The 19,897-nt window shown below is 38.2% G+C and overlaps 2 protein-coding genes across 6 annotated transcripts; one reads left to right on the top strand and one right to left on the bottom strand.

The window, feature by feature from the left end:
• Window positions 1–940: 940 nt before the first annotated feature.
• LOC102789647 (dynein axonemal intermediate chain 4-like) lies at window positions 941–10,201 on the bottom strand. Of its 3 annotated transcripts, none has more exons than XM_035915304.2 (17): window positions 10,071–10,201; window positions 9,674–9,905; window positions 8,501–8,610; window positions 7,384–7,466; window positions 6,972–7,128; window positions 6,374–6,513; window positions 6,141–6,263; window positions 5,783–5,971; window positions 4,883–5,019; window positions 4,531–4,617; window positions 3,753–3,904; window positions 3,491–3,636; window positions 2,957–3,069; window positions 2,739–2,837; window positions 1,610–1,833; window positions 1,331–1,484; window positions 941–1,069 (listed from the first exon to the last, which is right to left on the bottom strand). In XM_035915304.2, exons 1-17 carry the CDS (start codon window positions 10,097–10,099, stop codon window positions 1,019–1,021), a joined length of 2,226 nt encoding a protein of 741 aa, XP_035771197.2. In that variant the 5' UTR covers window positions 10,100–10,201; the 3' UTR covers window positions 941–1,018. The 3 variants fall into 3 exon arrangements, with proteins under 3 accessions (XP_035771197.2, XP_006782562.2, XP_006782563.2); XM_006782499.3 differs by having other exon boundaries at window positions 7,384–7,463; XM_006782500.3 differs by having other exon boundaries at window positions 9,776–9,905.
• A 1,253-nt stretch (window positions 10,202–11,454) lies between these two features.
• Window positions 11,455–18,359, top strand: pus7 (pseudouridine synthase 7). Of its 3 annotated transcripts, none has more exons than XM_006782501.2 (18): window positions 11,455–11,545; window positions 11,719–11,832; window positions 12,681–12,983; window positions 13,072–13,156; window positions 13,306–13,422; window positions 13,515–13,659; window positions 14,047–14,064; window positions 14,383–14,494; window positions 14,640–14,717; window positions 14,878–15,006; window positions 15,281–15,406; window positions 15,495–15,556; window positions 15,660–15,820; window positions 16,015–16,141; window positions 16,642–16,743; window positions 16,999–17,128; window positions 17,333–17,424; window positions 17,741–18,359. In XM_006782501.2, exons 3-18 carry the CDS (start codon window positions 12,691–12,693, stop codon window positions 17,875–17,877), a joined length of 1,914 nt encoding a protein of 637 aa, XP_006782564.2. In that variant the 5' UTR covers window positions 11,455–11,545; window positions 11,719–11,832; window positions 12,681–12,690; the 3' UTR covers window positions 17,878–18,359. The 3 variants fall into 3 exon arrangements, with proteins under 3 accessions (XP_006782564.2, XP_035771803.2, XP_006782565.2); XM_035915910.2 differs by having other exon boundaries at window positions 11,455–11,549; XM_006782502.3 differs by lacking the exon at window positions 14,047–14,064 and having other exon boundaries at window positions 11,455–11,549.
• Window positions 18,360–19,897: the final 1,538 nt, after the last annotated feature.

The following is a 19,897-nucleotide window of genomic DNA, read 5'->3' as shown; positions in this document are numbered from 1 at the left end:
TTCCAGCGGTTAGTATCATGGTTGCTAGGCAACCTGGGAAGCTTGACAGCGACTAGACCGTCCCATACAGACAAACTTGCCGTCTATTTTGCAAATCGAGCTCAACACTGTCCCTAGCGTCCTGGAGCACTTCCGTTGTGTTTTGGAATTTGCATGTGCTTTGGGGTTTGCATGTGTTTTGGAGTTTGCAAGTGTTTTGGGGTTTGCATGTGTTTTGGATTTTGCAAGTGTTTTGGAGTTTGTACATGCTTTGTCTCTAGGGGCCACCATATTGACCTGCTGGGAACAGTTGCTGTGTCTGAAATCTTAGCCCCAGCTCATACAGGCCAAATACAATAACAAAGAGGAAGTGGTTCAGTTTCCGCCTCTAACATTTCATGGTTAGATATAATGAAGCAAAACTCATTGAAAATATTCTGATGATGTTTTAAACTATTTTGTTTAATAGTGGTACTTTCTTGTATTATATTCAGCTTTTTTGTTGAATTTTATATTGAACAAAATTTTAGGAAAGGCTTATGCTCCTTCCATAGACTGTATATAAAAGATGGACATATAGTAGCTTCCAGACCTCTAATGTCTTTACATTAGAGGTCTGGGAGCTTAAGCCTCCCTTTAATGGCCATCAGGGGGCGATACCACTTGTTTCAAAGAGGCATCTGAGTGAAACTTGCCCTCATTTTTCTGATACTGTAACAACCTCAGTAAGCACCTTCCTGATGACTTTAGGGGCTCTGTCACTAGTTTCAGGTCATGCTGAAATCAACATGAAGTTTATTTTATATATTATAGTAATTATTAGAGAAACAATTATCCAGGATCATCCAGGATTTTCCAGGATGTACTTGCTGGTTAATGACTTGTAAGACACATTGAAAGTAAGGTTTCCCAGTCATCTTTTTGCTTATCACATTCAGTTAAAAATAAAAAAGAAGTACAATTCAAAGATCCACAACTTTATTTATCGCAGGGTACAACACATAAAAGTCAAAAGGCAATGAAACTTCTGAACAAAAATTTAGAAATATCTGGAAGTGGCATGTTGGATGATTTCATCCAGAGTGTCCACCTGAAAGAAAAAAACCTCAGTCTGACTTCTCTACAAGTTCTTATGTGTTTACACTACAGTAACGTGTGCCGTTTCTCTCCTCTTTTCACTGATGCTTCTTCCTAAATGTATACCTGTTATATCTTCTAGGCAAGACTTACTATTCACTGTATGGCTGAGTTTGCATTCTCAGTATAAAAAACTTGAAAAATAAACAAGCTCAATGTTTTGAACTTATTATTACACGGTAGTTCTTATCTATTTCATGTACAAGAGTTTTACCTGCGTGCTTTTGCACACTCTGAAGTTCTTGAGCTTGTAGACTGTCACTTGACCGTTACTGTCCCCTACAAGGACACAGTCTGTCCCTCTGGCAAACAGCAAGGATGTCAGCCTCACACCAGGCTCAGCATGGTGCACAATGGTTGGAAACAAGCTGCAAAGAAATGTTTATGCTTTTAGTGAACACATTTCTCTGACTTACACTTCAAATCAGGTGAAAACAATAGGTAAATTAAAAAAACCTCAAAGCAGACTGAGATCTCAATCCGATGGACTCACATGCTCAAATTCAGGTCCCAGATCTCCACCTGGTCTTCCTTAACTACTCCAAACAACGTGGAGCAGTTTGGGGACCACTTAACAAAGATCACGGGGCCTTGGTGAATGGACTTGAACGTCATCACAGGGCGGCCCTGCTTCCACATCTGGACAGTCTCGTCACGGGAGCAGCTCAAAAACACATTGGGTCTGAATGGTGACCATTCAATGTGGTTCACAGAGCCCTGAGAGAGAGCAAGATTAGACATGAAGAGAAACCTGCCTCTATCTTTCATTTTTGAATAAATATTCTAAATGTAGTAATAAATCAAATGGGCAGTAAAGTGACAACCGCATCACAGAAGACAGTACTGTTTGTGCTGCTGTTTTTTTTTTATTGTTGTCACTTTTATATGGATGCAAATGCCAACAATAATTCTGTTTTATATACTTTATTTATATATATTTTATATACTATTTTGAATGCAATCAGCTGACAGACAACATGGCTTGGTGAATGATAAATGGCCCTAACAGCCCATCCAAGGAATCTGTGTTCATTTTCTGTTCAGTTTTCACAAATATGAATCTATTTGTACATTATTTAGCACTAACTAGCAGTTATTTGTGGCTATGTGATGCGTTTTTTTATTTTCCATCCTCACTTGCATGTCCATGTGAGGATGAGCCATTCACTTATTGCATCCAGATCTCAACTTCTGGGTCCAAATAGACAAAATGTTGGCAAGGTTTACCAGTGGGTGATGCCATTTCCACTAAAAAAATATTCTGTCTTTGCTTTCATTAGATGATGTCTGATGACAGCAACTAGAGTAAATAGTAGGGGATAACAACAGTGAATGGCAACATCGGCACACAAGGCTAAACCAGGTCAGTAATAAGAAGCCGCCACCATTTGTCTTTGACTTTTCTTTAGTGTTAATTCAGTTAACTAGTAGTTCTTGTAATTAAAGAGATCACTAGGCCAGAATAACCCTATCAGCTGATGTAAACTGATCCACTGGTTGGAAATCCAAAGTAAGCTCACTATCTTCATGCTGTAGCATCCCTAGTCTTTTGTCTTTATCGCCTTAACTTAAACAGCATTTCAAATATGACTCAGTCACATTGTTTACCCTCAAGCACTTACGATGTGCTTTTTGTAAGTGGCCAGAAAGCTGTGAACTTCAGAAAAGGAAGACTTGTGGATAAGGCCCTCCTGTGTGCCAACCAGATAAATACCAAAGTCCTGCAGGAGGAATGCAACATGGGCGAGAAATTAGAAAACACACAAAAAAGACATTTTCACACTTTGATTACCGACAAGACTATTTTGGCTAAAGTATTTGGCTGACTTAAATTTCTTACCGTTGGATGGAAGTCAACACAAACAGCAGTAGGTTTGGACAGCACTATTTTTTTCTTCTTCTGGTTCTCTGCAGCCTCCTTACACTCTTTATCGCTCCTAAACCACATCAGGTCTAAGAACAAATATTTTTATAGACCATTCAGATATTTGAAATGTTACTGTTGTTCTCCATTGTAACACTTTACAGAAGCTCCATAAAATATAAAATAATTAACCAGGATTTGTTTTATTACAGCTATGTTATATTCGCTGTATGTCCTCCACTCTCACTCACTTAGAAACCTGCCAAAGAAAAAATGACTATTTACACTTAGTTTTATGTTTTTAGTTTCCTAGAAATGTTAATTAGAATGTGAGCATTAATGGTTGTCTGTGTTAGTCGTGTAATAGTTTGTTGGTATAGGCACTAAAAAGTTGCATTATGCTGTGAATCTGCTCCATAGATGATCCAGGCGTGTTATGAAATTAGTGCAGCTATGAGGTAAAACTGTAAGTGCACAGTGGGAACAATAGCTAGGGGAAGACTGCAGTACCTGTGCTGTCAAGATTATGGCTGCTGATGGACCACTTGGCAATCCTGCCATCTGATGACACTGAGACGAGAACATCTTCCAGTGATAACCTTTGTGGAGTCCAGGTGACCTGCCATACTGGGTGAAGATGCCTCCTGGAGGATTTACTAAAAACAGAAAGATCAGAGAAGCAATCAGATTATTTTTAGTGTTTTTTAAATCTTGACATGTTATATATATGCTTATTTTATGCTAACACACATATACACTATACAGTGCTCACCTGCTGCTAGCAACACATGCAACACTGCTGTCTTGAATACAGATGTTGTAAATAGCTACAGTGCCGTCATACATTCCCACGGCAAGCTGGTCGTTAGCTGAGAAATCCAGGGATGTCACACTGCTGTGACAGTCGAAGACACGTTCTGGCCACTGCACAAAGGACACAGTTTTAACCAGGATACTATGGTTAAAAGAGCAACAACAAAAGCTGAGATTAAAAGTATGGCAGGATGCTGCTTTCTGATATGTGCTAGGATCAGCCTCTTGAAGCACAAGGAACTGAGAGGCTTGAGTGCAATCGAGCAGTGGTCACAATATATGGCAACCCCTATATTCTGCTCTTTAGGGAGAAGCATAATAGTAGTGGTTTTGAGCCACACGGGGATAACAGGAGTCGGTAAGGAAAGGTTCAAAATGCTTATGAGAACCTCCAGCAGCTGATCAGCACATGGATGAAGTACACACCCTGGGACACCATCTGGACCAGCTGCTTTCCTAACACAGAAACCTTTCTGACGTCCATACAGTCCAGAGACTGTGTGTGTTGTTGGTGTTTTTGTACCTCTGATCATATTAAGATAAAAAGCATGTGGTGTGGGAGTCTCTTGAGGCACATCCAGGATGTTAGAAGTGATTAGCTGAACAAAGGCAATTTTTTTTAAATCTTCTGATTAGCCAGCCCACCCAACCCTTGTAATATGGGCAAACTGAGATTAAAAAAAATGATAGCAGGAATAAACAACAAACAACAAAAATACAGTAATGTCTAAACATACCATGATGTTTTTGATGGTCCAGCAGCAGATCAGACCTGGTTTCAGGCACCTGGAGTCAAAGTCTGCATATCCTACTGCCAGGATATCCTTACAGTGCACAACAAAAGCAGCAGTTTAAATGAAGTATTGTAAACAAAGATTAATATTGGTAGAACCAGAAAAAGGGCGATGCCTTGCACTTCTTCTTCATCTATAATCATTAATGAAGCTTTATCGTGTCTAAAATGCTTCACAAAGTCTACACACAGGAAAAATGTGTATTAAATGTTGCTTACAGACAAAAATGACACAAATAATAATGAGACTCATGACAAAAAATGTTTTAGTCTTTGTTTTGTTTTTCTTTTGTTACCGGGTTGTGCCTGTTCCAGGCCATGCTGGTAATCCAGTATCCTCTGGTGCGCTCACAAGTGAATGCCCAGAGAAGTTCCAGAGTAGGATCTAAACTCTCCTCACTGTGTTTTCCGTGCTTCGTCATGCTGTCAGAGCCTTACACAATCAATAATACACTTAATACAGTATTAATGTAAATATGCTATGGTTTTCTAAAGGCTGTATATAAAATATGGACATAGCCTCCCTGTCTGAAAAACGAAGCCTTTCTAATGTTCAGCAGGTGGACATTATGTTGTGCTTTCCCGTGTGTCTGTTATCATTTTGAGTTCTCCTTCTGATTGTCTCCTTCGTTCTTCACTTTTTGTTGACTACTTTCACCGGTGCCTTGTTTCTCCCCGGTGTCCCACAACAAACTATCCTCTGTGTATATACAGTCCTGTTTTCCTCCCCAACGTTGTCTTTGTTAATTCTCTAAGCCTTTTTCAGTACTTTCTACTCTTGGAGGGGATAACCTTATTATACCCTCTCATACACATGGCCCTGGTTGTCAGTGTAGAGTGATAGCAAATCAGAAAAAAGCTGGCTGAAAGACAGATCATGAATGATACTTTTGACTACTTTCTTGTTACCACAGCATAACGCTTTTTTTTCAAAGTTTTATGTTAGATGCTGCCTCAAAGAATGTGTGCCTGGCTAGAATTAAACAGACAGCCTTGCAAAAGACTGGTGATCTGTCCATGTTGTACTCTGCCTACCCTGTAATAGCTGGGATATGCTACCCTCCCTCAAGACCCTGAATACGATAAGTAGGAGAAAATGGATTGATGGATGGCTGGATAGATGATTGGATGGATGGAAATAATGTCAAGCTACTACTAGATTTCAGAAAGAGAAAGGGGATATAAGCAGAGTTTACCTTCAGATATTGGCGGCTGTCTATAAGCAGCTAACTTGGCCTGAAAGGCGTTCAGTACAACCGTCCTTTCCATTAAACGTGAGATGTTTGTTAATAACTCTGGCAGAAGAATTTCTTTCTCTGGTTCTGGCTCAGGATTTAAAATGCTTCCACAAATTTCCATTTCTGACAACGAGCTGATGGTGCTGTCTGAGAAAATGGTCAATGAGAAAATTATAAATGTTTATTTTCGACAAAATTATTTAGAATAAACAGAAATAGGAAAGACCATCAAAAGTGTGGTTATTATATGACGAACAAACACGTATTTATTCTTAGAAGTTGAAAGAACTGAAGTACCAACTGAAGATGGAGTTACCTATGTAAGTGGTGTTGCTCTTGCTGCTCACTGATTTCTCCTTGAGATCAGCTTCATCGCCTTCAAAGGTTTCATTTTGCTTGTAAAAAGAGTCATAAATGTCCCAGTTTGTAGCCACCATACCTTTAAATACAAGAGAAAAAATAGCGCATTATTTATTTATTTTTTGAACTGATAACCACTAATTGTTGAGTTAATCAAGTGTGAGGTGTTTCATTCTCACTCAGACTTACCCTTTCCAGCAGTACCAGTCCTCTCACTCTGGATCAGTTTGTTTTTAAGGGCTCCGTTTAATGTCTGCATCGATCTGTCGACGTACTTATCACTACACGTTTTGGTCTTGCAAAGCTCAGCATAGCTGAGGTTTCTCTGTCTGCACGGGAGGAGAGACAAAATATTTTTTTAACTAAAGGCTAGCATATTTGCATCTTCATATTGCATGTGAAAGGCTTTCTTCAGTGAAATACATAAAGTGCCGGTTTCTGTGCATGTCAGAAGTTGTGTTAGATTTTCTCATCTGTCAGGCAGGGAGAGTGAGAGACAGAACTATCATAATTTTCTTTTTTTATGATAACCAGACAAAGAACAAATGTGACCTTGACCTTCAGAACTATTTTGGTGAATAACCATTAGGTGATCACTGTGTATGCTTATGTTTGTTTAAATTACAACCAATAATGTAGGAGAAATAACAATTCTAGTGTTGACAGGTGATGATGGACAGCCTCATCAGACCTCTGGCTGGATGAGCTAAAAGTCATCAAAATGTAAAAATATTCAATTAACACAACTTGTGATGAATGTTATTTAGTGTTTTCACCCTCCACTCACTTTACTGCTTCTGCGTCATCATCGACCACTGAGATTATGGTGGGGGATATGTCCAGGAATGTAATGGTTTTGGTTTCAGTAAGCGAGATGTAATCACATTCACCCACCATCTTCTCCCTTGCATGCTGTTCTGCATCATCTCCTTTTTTCAACAACTCTGACACATGACAAAACAAACGAAAAAGCCTAATTCAAATAAACGGCAAAAAGACGATGTGGAATAATTTTAAGTGTATTATGTTGAATATAGAAGAATTTATGATTTGAGAACTACAATGTTAATGCATTGCCATGAAATTGCAATTTTTAAACAAAGGGCAATATTAGTACAAGAAAGACAAAATCACTACAACAATAAACATAATGAGAGAATATATTTTAAAAAAAAACCCCAAAAAACAAGAGTAATCACGTGGAGGTGGATGTGTCGGTCCAAGAAACATATCCTCAATCTCCGCATTCAATGAGTCTTGGGTAGGACATATGGGATGGCTGCTAATGATACACACAAACATACATATTTAATATCTATGTACGCTTGTACTCTATATAATTTCCATTGTCACCATCACTGAGCCGCTTACTAACTTTGCCACTCACTGAAATCACCTCCAGATCTGCCTTTTGATAATGAACTTTATTTCCATAACAACAAATAACATGAAAACAAAGTGGATTCATAAGAGTGCAAGAGTAAAAAAGCAGGTTTACACAGATGGGCAAGGTTATTATAGTTGTCTTGAACTAAATTAAAAGGTAAAAGTGACTTAAACTGTCTTTGGTTTTAGATTCTAAAGTACTGGTACTTGTATGTATTTGACCACTAACACTTAATAATAATTCTAATTGATGAATGACACATTAATAGTTTGGATTAAACTGGTAAATACTTTTTACTACTAAAAAAGTCGGTCATTTTCACAAATGTTTTATTTGTGTTTTTAATGATTCATATTGATCTTCTGATTATTTACTTGTTGACTTTTCTATCAGCAGCTTCATTATCCATCCATCAATTAAGTTCTTTCAAGAAGTTCAGTTTATTTTTAAAATGTAAGTATTTTTTTAAGAAATCTATTAGTAGAAGTATGTGTTTAATTTAGGAACAAATCCCAAAGGATCATCCTACAGACTTTTAAAAACATTAAGTCAAAATGATTGCGATTTTTTTAGCCCACATAAATGCAACCACATAAAATTGTATGTTCCTATCTCTTTAAATGTTTAAAGTCTTATAAGAACTACGATAGTATTTACTGAATCACCATGAGGAGGAACTGATGTAAACGTGTGTTGAGACTGGGATTTCTACAAGTCTTACTGCATGTGCTATAAAAAGCTAACTTTCTAAACCACTCTAATCATGTAATATCTGCATATGGAAAATACCACCTTCATCATAATTAGAGAATGAAAAACAAAATCACTCAGGAAACTATCTGAAACTGAACTGAATCGAAAAGATAAATGTAAAAATGACAACAAATTAAAAATATTACAAAACTATATCCAATGTGACCATCTAGTACCTTCTGGAAAGTTGAAGTTCTAAAAAGAGTTCATCCAGAGACTTTTGGAAACCTGGCACTGGGCAAACCAGGGGGTGGGGAGTGACATCAGTGCCATCAGCATCCACCACCTGCAAAGACAGGAGTCAAAGTCACATGGTTGCCAGCTTTAACCAGGAGGTTTTAGTTAAAACTCAGTTTGTTAACCATAAGATGAGAGAACTTTGAGGTTTTCAGTTCCAAAGAGAGCTAATTTGAGGTTAGTTTTCTTTGAGTTGGCTGGTTTGACAAGAACCTAAATCCCAGTCAGAGATGAAAGGGATCAAAATGGAGATTTGTCTTTCTTCGTGCTTCAGACTCAGAACAATAGCTGAACTGCGCAGAGAGTGCAGAGTTTGGGGAACTAATCTGAGCAAATAAAGAGTGAAATCCAGAACAGAGCAGACATGTCAAACGGGTTTCAGGCATGAAGATCAGACCTGAGAAGGTGAAAACCTGCACAATGATGAAGAGGAGCAGTGTGAACAGCAAAAAAGAGAGGTTACAAGCCCGAAGAAGAGGTGGCAGATGTAGACAAGATGATAAACGTTAATTTTTCTACTTTTACAGCAATTATTATTAAGTATTAAAGTTATTAAATCTTCTTTATTTCAGCATAACTAATACAAAATGTCATCTAAAGTTCATTTGTAACTTTTCCAGAATGTTCTTCTTCTATTATTTAGATGTGTTAGTTTTTGCACTTAGTCGGTTATATATTTTACCTTCACTATCAATAAGGAAATAACCTATATAATTTGTGTCATGAATAAACCCTCTAAACTTAATCTTAGGTACTTAAAATCAAGTGGAAGTGAAACTATTAACATGCATACAAACTGTAGAATGTTTCCTTTCAAAGTAAAAGCTGCACCTTTTTAACTGTGTTGACAATAACACTAAGGCATAACTTTTACTTTGAAGGGGATGATTATGGTTTCTACATTTATGGTTCCTCTTTTGCAAGTTTTACTGCAGCTTGGCAAGTAGATATGCAAAGCAAATGTGGAAGCCTGGTTCTTCCACTAGGGGGAAAACAATGTAAAAGTTTTAGGTTACTATTCCAAAATTTAGACTTACTGTTTAAAATTTACACTATCCCATCAAAAAAAAAGCAAAAACAAGAAAAAAAATAGCAAAATAGCAATTTCTTACCAGCAATGTGTGGCTACATGAGAAATCTCTATAAATTAAGATATTAAGATATGAACCTGCATCACCATCATGAAGAAAGAGTTTTAAGCTAATGCTAAATACCCGAACTCTTCCAATAAGATCTTTATTTCTCCTTTTCTGTTCCTCTGGGTTTTCTTTTTGGTTATAACCATTGCCTGTTAAAGTGCCTTGACAAAGTCCTGATCCTGAGGATGTCTTTGTTAGAGAAGTTCTGGAACAAAGCATAATGAACACAACAAGTTTTAAGTTAGTAGCTAATCTGTTAACTATCACTGACAGCTAGCCCAGATAAGCTAATGCTATTATAACTTTCTCTAATCATAAACTTTACTTAATTGTTTTTGTTTTTTTTACATTTTATAAACAGTTAACTTACATACTAGAACAACCACTATTTTTCTTCATCTTTTCTCCTCTTTAATTTGGGGCTCAAAGCTAATTTTTCTGCAGTTTCAGCAATGGTACAAAGCTAACGACCTATGGCCGTTATTTAGCCTGAACATGAAGTTAGTGTCACACAGGAAAGCCCCGCTCTTCTTTATGTCTAACAATAATGTCCTACCAATCTGAAACTGACTTCTTATTAAACTATTCTTGAGCAAAATGGTAGCAGAATTATAACTTCAAGATGGGAACAAGCAAAACAAAAAAGCTGAATAAATATAAAAGGTTATTCTTATATTACAGCAAAGACAGGATTTATTTTAAAGCAAACTCTTAAACCATATTTGACTGGTTATTCTATATATGGAGTCGCAATAACCACTGAAATTAAAGAGGCTTTAGATCATGAAATGAAAACAATGTGAAAGATAAGATAACCATGGAGTGTGGAAGTCAGTATTATTAGTAGAGAAGGTGTATGAATACTCAAGTGAGCAGTGTGGTGTTGTAAAGGCATGAGGAGAGGTGTAAAGGTGTAAGAAAAATTACACGTAGTTCCACAAGGTGACAGTAAAGAGCTGACACGGTGCCGCTGTACGGTGCTGGAGTACAACACATCATTTGGTGCTTCTGCCTGTTTTAGATTGCATTGCACTTGTTTTTATAAGACTAAAAGGAACTGTAAAGGAAAATACCAGCGAAAGGAAACTCCACAAATGTACTGATCCATCTATTGCCTGGAACCGTATTGTTCAATAGTACTTAACAAACAATTGCTTTTTAAAAAAATCAGCAGCCCGAAAAAAAATCATTTTTTTCTATTCAGTAAAACATTTGTCATGGTGTTTAAAAAAGCATATAGCATAGGATACCAATATGCTTTCACATTTCAGTGATCACAGATTTACACTTGTTTAAGCCTTAAGCTAAGGACTGAGGACTTTGTACTTCTTAGACCAAACCTTTACTATCAAGCGGCAGACAGGATCTTTATAGTGTAGATATAACATGATAAGCTAATATTTATTTATTTTTTACTTTGAAGTGAACGGTTATAATTAGCTGGTGTCTTACATTCAACAAGTTTTGCGTGAAAAAAAAAACGCTTTAAAATGATAAATAATAATAATAATAATAATAATAATATATAGAATAATACGGTCATAAAACCATGACTGTTTAATTAATTAACTGGAATATAAAGTACTGTGCTCCCAGAGACGTGTGGAAGTATAGTAGGCTCCATACCCAAGTGTGTTTCTTTGGAGCGTTATCCCACGGTTACGTGAACGCAGCATAGCTTTGTGATTGACAGCTCCCTTAACCAAGCGTTTGGAGTGGGAGGGCTTTAGGTCATTATCCATTTCCGGATCCAGAGGAGGACACACACACACACACACATACACACGTGTGAGAAAACCTGGCGTTCAATGTTGCCTGCTCTCTTCTGAATATCACCAGATCCAGGTAGGTAAGTGGGAACGTTTGGAAGAGCAAAAGTCATTTTTTAACATTATTTGCTTTTACCAGCGACATTTGAGTTCAGGTTTACAAACACGTTAACTGGGGGTGTTAGCTAGCTAATAGATGCTCTGCCGTCTTTGCTAAGTTTTGAGTGATAACTAATCCCCTTCATTTAGTCTTTTAAGCGCCTGCTTCAAGCTTGGATCCGTCAGGAAGTCTGTGCAAGTGTTTGGCGTTTGGAAAATAAGGAGTGTTTGCAGCCATATTTCGTTACCGCAGTCCCACAAACGGTAAGTTGTTGGTATTGTTTTCTAGGCCAGTAATGCCCACTTAGTTATTTTATCGTTACTCGCAGATACTGCAATGTAGCGTTCACAGTTATACTTTGTGCTTTAGATTTCTACGTAGAGTCACGTAATAACGGGTAACTGATGTTGTAGTACTGATGTTATACCATGTCATCAGTGCTGGTATCTTGCCACACGCTTCAGATCTGACTGGTGCGTCACACCAAAACAAAGCGTGCTGTAGTGTTGCACTTCCACAGTTTTGAGGTTGTCCCTGCAGCAGTCAAAGCAGAAATACGCCTCGCCTTGGTAGTGTCCACGAGGCGTCCGATTCAGATGACCAACGCATTTCGGTGGCTCCTTTCAGTATGACGGAGTAGCAGCTCTACTCTGAGCTCCTCATTTCATCTGCAAGGGTATAGCCCACACACCCTTTGGAGGAAACTTCAGTTCTGTCAGTTGTATCTGTAGGCTCACTCCTTTGATCACTACACACGGTTCATGGCTGCAGAAAGAGGCCATTAGAAACTAGAGCATTTGGTAAATTGACAGCGTCACACACCACTCTGTATTCAGTGTGACAGACTGGTACAACATCCATGCTATTGCACCACACCAAACCGTCAGTCAAAAATATTGGAGTGTCCATTTCTTTAACCTGATTAAAAAAAAATGAAATGAATAAAGCATACCATTCAGACTAAAACAGGAGAAAGTGCTGGGCTGTAAACAAGCAAGCTGATGTTTAAAAAAAAACCCAAAACAAATCACACAAAAATACCACACCGTGAGACTCTGGTTTTATATATGTGTGTGGCTCATACTGTTAACTAAATTCCTTATTGCTCCAGCTGGGCACTAATGGCTGAATCCGAGCCTGTGACCATCGTTGTCCCAGTTGGAGAAAAGCGAGGGTGCCCGGAATATGAAAAAGATGATGCACCATCAAAGAAACAAAAATTTGAGAGCGATCACGAAAATGGGGGTCCTCCGCAGCAAGATGAGATGGACGAGCCCGAGGGGGACGCAAGTGATGGAGAGGAGGATGGTGACACATTTGCTAACATGATGAAGCATGGTCTCACCGAGCTCGATGTTGGCATCCTAAAGTATGTCAGTGACCACGAAGGCTTCTCTGGAGTCCTGAAGGAAAGGTTTGTTTGTCATCTGGAGTTAATGAAGGATTTAAAGAGTTTGCTTAACAAAGAGTAACCAATCACTTTCTTTGTTTTTTGCACTCAGATATTCTGATTTTGTTGTGCATGAAATCAACAAAAATGGCAAGATTGTGCATTTGGATGACCTCTCTGTCCCAGCGGAGGCTGAGGTAACGTTGCTTCTTCTGCTATTTTAACAAGCCTCAGATTCATCATGAAGGCACACTTTGCATTAACAAAATAAGACTAAAGAGAACTCCGGGATCGGGTTAAATAATACTCTCTAATATGGTTTTTGGTTTGTTTTTCTGCTGTTTAGGAAGCCCAAGAACCTGAACAACAGCCAAAGGAATGTGACCTGCTAACTGAAGAGCAGAAAAAGGAGCTTGGAGAGCTTCAGCTGTTCAAGAACAAAGAGGGAAATGTCTCAATTGAGGTAACAGGTTAAAAGGAGTGCTCCAATAAAAAACACACAAAAATCCATAAAACTAGCTGACAGCTTTATGTAACGTTCTTATTCATTTATAGGTACTGGATGATTCTAAAGAGAAACGGACGCTGGTCCACAAAGCCATCAAGAATCAGTTTCCTGGTTTGGAAACAAAGACTGAAGAGAGGGAAGGGCGGAAGTTTATAGTGGCTTATCATGCTGCTGGGAAGAAGGCTTTAGCAGGTATGTGGATCTCAGGATGGAAGACCAAACTAAGTTAATGTTTTAGGAATGTTAATGAAATTTATTGCATGCCTTCCTCACTTCAGCTTATATTTTAATCTACTGCAGTGCATGTAGCCCGAGCAGTAAAATACGATGCATGCGCTTTTGTGTAAGCATGGTCAACACACCTGCATGTTTCTACTGAGACCTTTACTCAACACCACAAAGGATGGTAGAGATTAGCAGAGCCACACAGGCCAAAAGAAAGCTCTTCTGTTTAAATATCACACTTCACTCCAGGCCCATGCATGAGATCTCACCCCTGACAACTCTACCCACAGACCATAAGAATCTCTTTCTTAGTAACATTATTCTATCCTCCTTTTGCTCTTCTCTGGTGGATAGAAGTCAAAACAACTACAGGTAAGAACTTATTCTCCTCCCAGCACCAGAGGAAATGGTTAAAAGCCATGTGGAGTTGGGTTACACTTAGCTTAGGATAAAATACTGTGTCGTAAAATCAGCTTTAATATCATGTGTCCATGTCATTTTGCAATAAAGTGATTGGATCTGAGTGCCAAAGCAAGGTTGTTGGCTAACTGCTGAGTACTGAGTACAAGTACAGGATCTATAATGGGTATTTCTATAATATTGGGGACTTTTAAAGGACATGCTATGTTTTAATATTAAAAAACATCACACCATGTTTTTCATCACACCATTTTTCTGTCTCCACAAAAGCTCCAAGGAAACACTTTTGGCCCAAAAACCGTGGCAGTTTCTGCCACTTTGTTCTGTATAAGGAGAACAAAGACACCATGGATGCTATCAATGTGCTTTCAAAGTTCCTCAGGTAGGAGACGTGTGTGTTTTTTAGTTTGTTTTATAAAAAGTAAGGATCATTCATTGATAAAAGAGCCAACACACTAACAGATGTGTAAAATGTTTTTTGCAGTTAAGTTTTGCAGCCCTATGTATAATGATGGATGTCTCTCTAGGCTTAGACCCAACATGTTTTCCTACATGGGAACCAAGGACAAGAGGGCCATTACTGTGCAGGAGATAGCGGTGCTCAAGTGAGTGTTATAATGCAGAGCCCTGCAGTTACTAGTGTGCAGATATTTTTTGTTTTTCTGATGATTATGTTAGATGTGTGTTGTTATTGATTCTAATTTATCTCTGATGGGTTCTTGCATAGGATCAGTAATTATAACAACCTCTTCTTTGTTCACTTAGGATCACTGCAGAGAGGCTGGCTCACCTCAACAAGTGCCTCATGAACCTCAAGCTCGGAAACTTTTGCTACAAAAACCACCCTCTAAAGCTGGGGGAACTGCAGGGAAACCATTTCACTGTGGTGATAAGGTCAGCAGGTGTTAATATACACAGTGCTTGTTTCAGAAATAGATTTTAAAAGCTCGGCATTTGTTAAACTGCCAATTTGAACTGAGGTCACCTTTATTGGCAGTTTCTTCCTGTTTAAAGGGAAACTTTGTCCTCACTGTGATCAAGTGTTTTCTCCAGGTGGATTAAAGGAAACGGAGTTAAATTGTCATGCAAAACCATGATGCATTTTTTTTAATTGCTTTTCAGGGTAAAGTGATTAATGGCTCATTGTTTTTTGTCTTTGTGTTTGCAGGAACATCACAGGAACAGACGAGCAGGTTGATCAGGCAATGACATCCCTTAAGCAGACAGGTTTCATCAACTACTACGGCATGCAGCGTTTCGGCACAACAGCTGTGCCCACGCATCATGTGGGCAGGTGAGGTCATGACATGGAGATTGTTGCGTAAATTATATAACTACAGGACCATAAACTATAGTGTTTTCCCTCACTTTGTTGGGGACAGGGCTATTCTGAAAAACGACTGGAATGAGGTGATGGATTTGATTCTGAAACCCCGTCCTGGAGGTAAATGTACCACCCTCACTCTGTTTTCTGCTGCAGTTGAAGCGGTTGCAAAAGTATTTCAAGTTTCCCATTGTCTCGTTTTTTTGTTTTTTTTCTTTTACAGCGGAGAAAGAATTTCTGGTCCGCTGCAGGGAAGAGTGGGCAAAGACTCAGGATCCGGAGGCAGCATTGAAAAAGCTTCCCAACAAGCGCTGTGTGGAAGGACAGCTGCTGAGAGGCCTGTCTATGTATGGCAAGAAAAACATCGTCACTGCATTTGGACTGGTTGGTTTTCTATTGCAGTCTTGTAACAAGTTGATGCAGAAGAACCAAAGGCTTTACCTTAATTAATCCACAAATAAATCTTCCTTGTTTACAAGTTACAGTTACCCGTGAAACAATTCAGTCAGAGATTCAGACGTACCTGTAGCCTCAATGGAAATTAAATTTTGTGCTCACGCTCTTTTGCTCTTCTCTAGATCCCCCGGAACAACCGCCTGATGTACATCCACAGCTACCAGAGCAGAGTGTGGAACACCATGGTGAGCCGCAGAATTGAAGCCTTCGGTCTGAAGGCTGTGAAGGGAGACCTGGTACTCAAAGGAAGTAAGTTTGCCTTTAAATCACCTGCCTAATGTTGATTATTAAGAGTGGGACACTGTGGGATATGTACAGCAAACTGTAGCTTTTAACCTGGGTTCTGTACAGGTGAGTAAATGAGATACAAAGTGTCTTGTTAGCAAACTTTAAATGAGTTGAAAAGTGATTTTCACCCAAGGATCAACATACATGTCTATGTTTGGGTATCTTCTCAGGAAGAGGAAGTGTGTTAATGTAGAGTGGGTGCATTTTATCCTGAACAAATTCAGGTTGGGCGGATCACATTTAGTAGTGGTCACACTTGCTCTGTGCTCATTTTAGCCACGCACAATCTGTCCTCACAGAGAGGCCACCTTTTAAATGCATAAGAATGATACAGATGCATTAAAACACAAGTGCAATGTAGGATTAGAAACCTGAAAGGCTTATTGAGGTTCCAACAAAAAAACATCTGGTAATTTTTTTCTTTCTTATAATATCATCTTCCAAATGTTATGTTTCCAAAGCCACGGCACACGTGCTGTCTGCGGAGGAGGCAGAGAATCAATCCATCCACAACATTGTGATGCCACTTCCAGGGTTTGACGTCATTTACCCCACACACCACAGTAAGTATAGGCTATGTATAATGCAGAGTTGAGTTTTTATAGCATATAATCCAAGCTAACATTGGGTTGTTTTAACACTAATGTATTTAAGATGGTAACACCTGTATAACAAAGTAACGGGTGCTTCCGGCGGAATAGTCTGAGTGGTTTAATAAAATAAAAATTGACATAAAACATTAAATAAACTTACAGCAGAAGAGAAAATTGTTTTGTTTTGTGTTACATTGTCAGTCATACCTGTGTGTTTTGTTTTAGTCGGAGAAGGTTACAGAGAGCTGCTCACTGCAGACGGGCTGGATATTGACAACATGAGGCACAAAGTGAAGGACTACTCTCTGGCCGGAGCCTACAGGCGCATCATCATCAGACCTGCTGATGTCAGCTGGTCAGCACCTCTCACTGCCTTTTTCACACAATGCAGTGCATGACTTGTAACAATCACAATTACTGTTGTGCTTTGCTCTTTCACAGTTAAACATAATGGTAGTGATAGATTAATTGTGTACTGGTCTTACTGAATGCTTTGTTAAACTGTTGCTCTGTTTACTGTAGTACTACATTTCCCTGTATTTGTCGCTGTTCTGTGCAGGGAGGTCATTAATTATGATGACCCCAGGGTGTCTCTGGTGCATAGTGATTTTGAGAAACTAGAGAACAAACCTGCACCTGTCTTCAACAAAGGTAAACTTTTTTTTACGCCTGTTTAGATTTGTGTCAACGATAGATGTAAAATTTTATTTAATTTCCATAGATTAAAACTTTTAAACATGCAGGCATAAGTCAAGTATGCATAAACCCAGTTTATTTAAAAGGGAAACTGACAATAAATGAGATAATTTTAAGGGCAGATTTTGAATGAACTACAATAATAAATGGAGGACATGTATGATATCCAACAATCAAAAGCATGAATTATTTATTTTACTACTTAAAGTAGAAGAAATAATGTTTTTTTTACAACCTGCGTAAACGGTGCTACTCTCCTTCCCCCTGACAGAGGGGAAATATCGCGCTCTGCGGATGGAGTTCTCGCTGCCTCCATCGACCTACGCTACTATGGCAATCAGAGAAGTCCTCAAGCTGGACACCAGCATCAAGAAACAGACGCAGCTTAACACAACCTGGTTTAACTGAGACCACGACACCTTCAGGCATGAACTGGACTGTTGATGCAGTGGCTGCTTACTGTTGTGTTTTTAAGTCATGTGTAGTATGTGTGTGAGAGCATTTGGGTTTTATACAAACCCAAAGATAATTTCTTTGACGTACAAAGAGCAACAGTTTATAATTATTGAACTTTTTTATGTTTTTATTTGCTTTGACAGGTTTTTGTGCTGCACATTGCGATTTCACATATTTTGACAATGATTTAAATATGTTGTGTGCGTTCAGGGCGCTCACATATTCAATAATTACTGCTGCTGGTTTTGTACACAGACGAGATCTTCTTTTTAGCTCAAAGCTAATAGCATAAATTTAAGAATTTTTTTGAGAAGGAAGAGAAATTGAAATTGTTGAGAGAATCGGCACAGTGTGTGTATAAACAAAAAAATCTGAAATATTTTTATTTTCTTTTTTTTGTCCTTCCACTTGTAAAAGTGGTAATAAAGCTGTTATCTCTCCTTTGAGTCTTTTCCTCTGCAAGATGTTGTGACTGCAATGATTACAGTAACACCGTCTCCCTTTAGTGGTTGACCTCTACTACCAAAACAAAAGTGAACAGATCCAGACTACTGATCCTATTGGACACAGTTAGTAGTGGAGGAAGAAGCACTATTTTATTTTTTTGTATTCCACTTTATATCACTACAGATAAGCTTAGTTCACATTTAACGGAGGGGTTGAGATCCAAATGTACAAAATATTAATATTTGATTCTGAAGCATAATAAGTTGCCTGCTAATAAAACTGAAGTACAGTTGAGTACTACAGTACAGTACAGACTGTTCAACACTCTCAGGTGTAAGCTGGATTTTTGATGCAAGCTACAAAAAACTAGTGCTGCTACTTACTGTTATGGTTGGAAGACTTATATGTGAGTCTGAGAGAGGGTTTTATATAAACCCAAAGGTAATATTCTGTGAAGTGCAAAGTAACTGTTGATGGTTATTCAGCTTTTTTATGCTTTTACTTGTTACTTGCGACGCTGTATACTTTTTAGGGTTCTCACACTTGGAGTAATCCTTCTGGTTTACTGTACAGAGATGATGACCAGTTTTAGCTGTAAGCTAATGTATTAAATTTAGAAAAAGCAGGTAAAATTGTTGAATCAGGAATGCAATGATTATTATGGTTTGAATTTGACTCTTGGATGTAGTAATGACGCTGTTACGGCCTCTGATCTTTAGAAGGCGTCTGGCTAAATGATGTGACTGCAAAGAACAGATTAACACAGTCTCCCTCTAGTGGTAGTCAGTGCCAACATCAGTATGCTAGTATCAGTATGCTGCTGGTCAACAGGCATGGTGGCCCAGACCAACTGCAATCCTCTCAAATTATTACAGATCACTGCAGAGAGTACTCTGCAATGATCTGTAATAGTTTAAGGTCATTTCTTAATCATTTATTTATAAGCAGCTAGTAAAGTACAAAAAAGATGAGAAGTGAGAGTCCAGTTGAAACAAACAGATATTTGAAAGAAACAGGAGATATGAATTGTCTCTGAGTTTATTAAATGTATTAAAGCAGAAGCACCTTGCCTCTAAAGCGCTGAATGTATGGAACGTTACAAGAGTAAAAAAGGCAAAAAGATCAAAAACATATTTTTAATGCGTAAAATAATGTGAATAATTCTTATACATAATAATGAAGTGCTACTGTAAGCAAATGTTTTTATCATGAGATATATAGCAGGATTAATGTGAGCGATATGATTAGTGGCAGGAAAAAAGCTGCTTCTTGCTGACATTAAAAAAAAAAAGAATTAAAAAAAAAATCTCATTAACTATAATAATCTTTAAAATGTACTAAATTTTCCCCTGTGATGTCATTGAGGTGGAATGTTTAATGAATTATATACAGTAATTTAAAATGTGTTACCACTGTACAGTTCACAAGAGACTGCATGACATGGCAAAATCAAAAAGTAGCTGTGTGGTGGCTATGTGGAAACACACAACTGTCCACTTTTGTGTTGCATATAGTTGCATATTGG

Source organism: Neolamprologus brichardi, chromosome 7, assembly GCF_056152115.1.
Source record: "Neolamprologus brichardi isolate AB-2024 chromosome 7, ASM5615211v1, whole genome shotgun sequence".
Classification (NCBI taxonomy): Eukaryota; Metazoa; Chordata; class Actinopteri; order Cichliformes; family Cichlidae; genus Neolamprologus; species Neolamprologus brichardi.
Note: the sequence above shows the minus strand (reverse complement) of the source record. Positions and strands in the feature narration are given on the sequence as shown.

Bases quoted from the DNA above. Each gene is read 5' to 3' on its own strand.
- LOC102789647 (XM_035915304.2), bottom strand. From the start codon at position 10,099: ATGAAGAAAAATAGTGGTTGTTCTAGTAT. The intron at 8,611-9,673 runs GTAAGAAATTGC...CTGTCTTTGCAG, and splicing joins CATGTAGCCACACATTGCTG to GTGGTGGATGCTGATGGCAC. The intron at 4,618-4,882 runs GTAACAAAAGAA...GTGCACTGTAAG, and splicing joins CCTGGAACAGGCACAACCCG to GATATCCTGGCAGTAGGATA.
- pus7 (XM_006782501.2), top strand. From the start codon at position 12,691: ATGGCTGAATCCGAGCCTGTGACCATCGTTGTCCCAGTTGGAGAAAAG. The intron at 13,423-13,514 runs GTAACAGGTTAA...ATTCATTTATAG, and splicing joins AGGGAAATGTCTCAATTGAG to GTACTGGATGATTCTAAAGA. The intron at 14,495-14,639 runs GTAGGAGACGTG...ATGTCTCTCTAG, and splicing joins GTGCTTTCAAAGTTCCTCAG to GCTTAGACCCAACATGTTTT.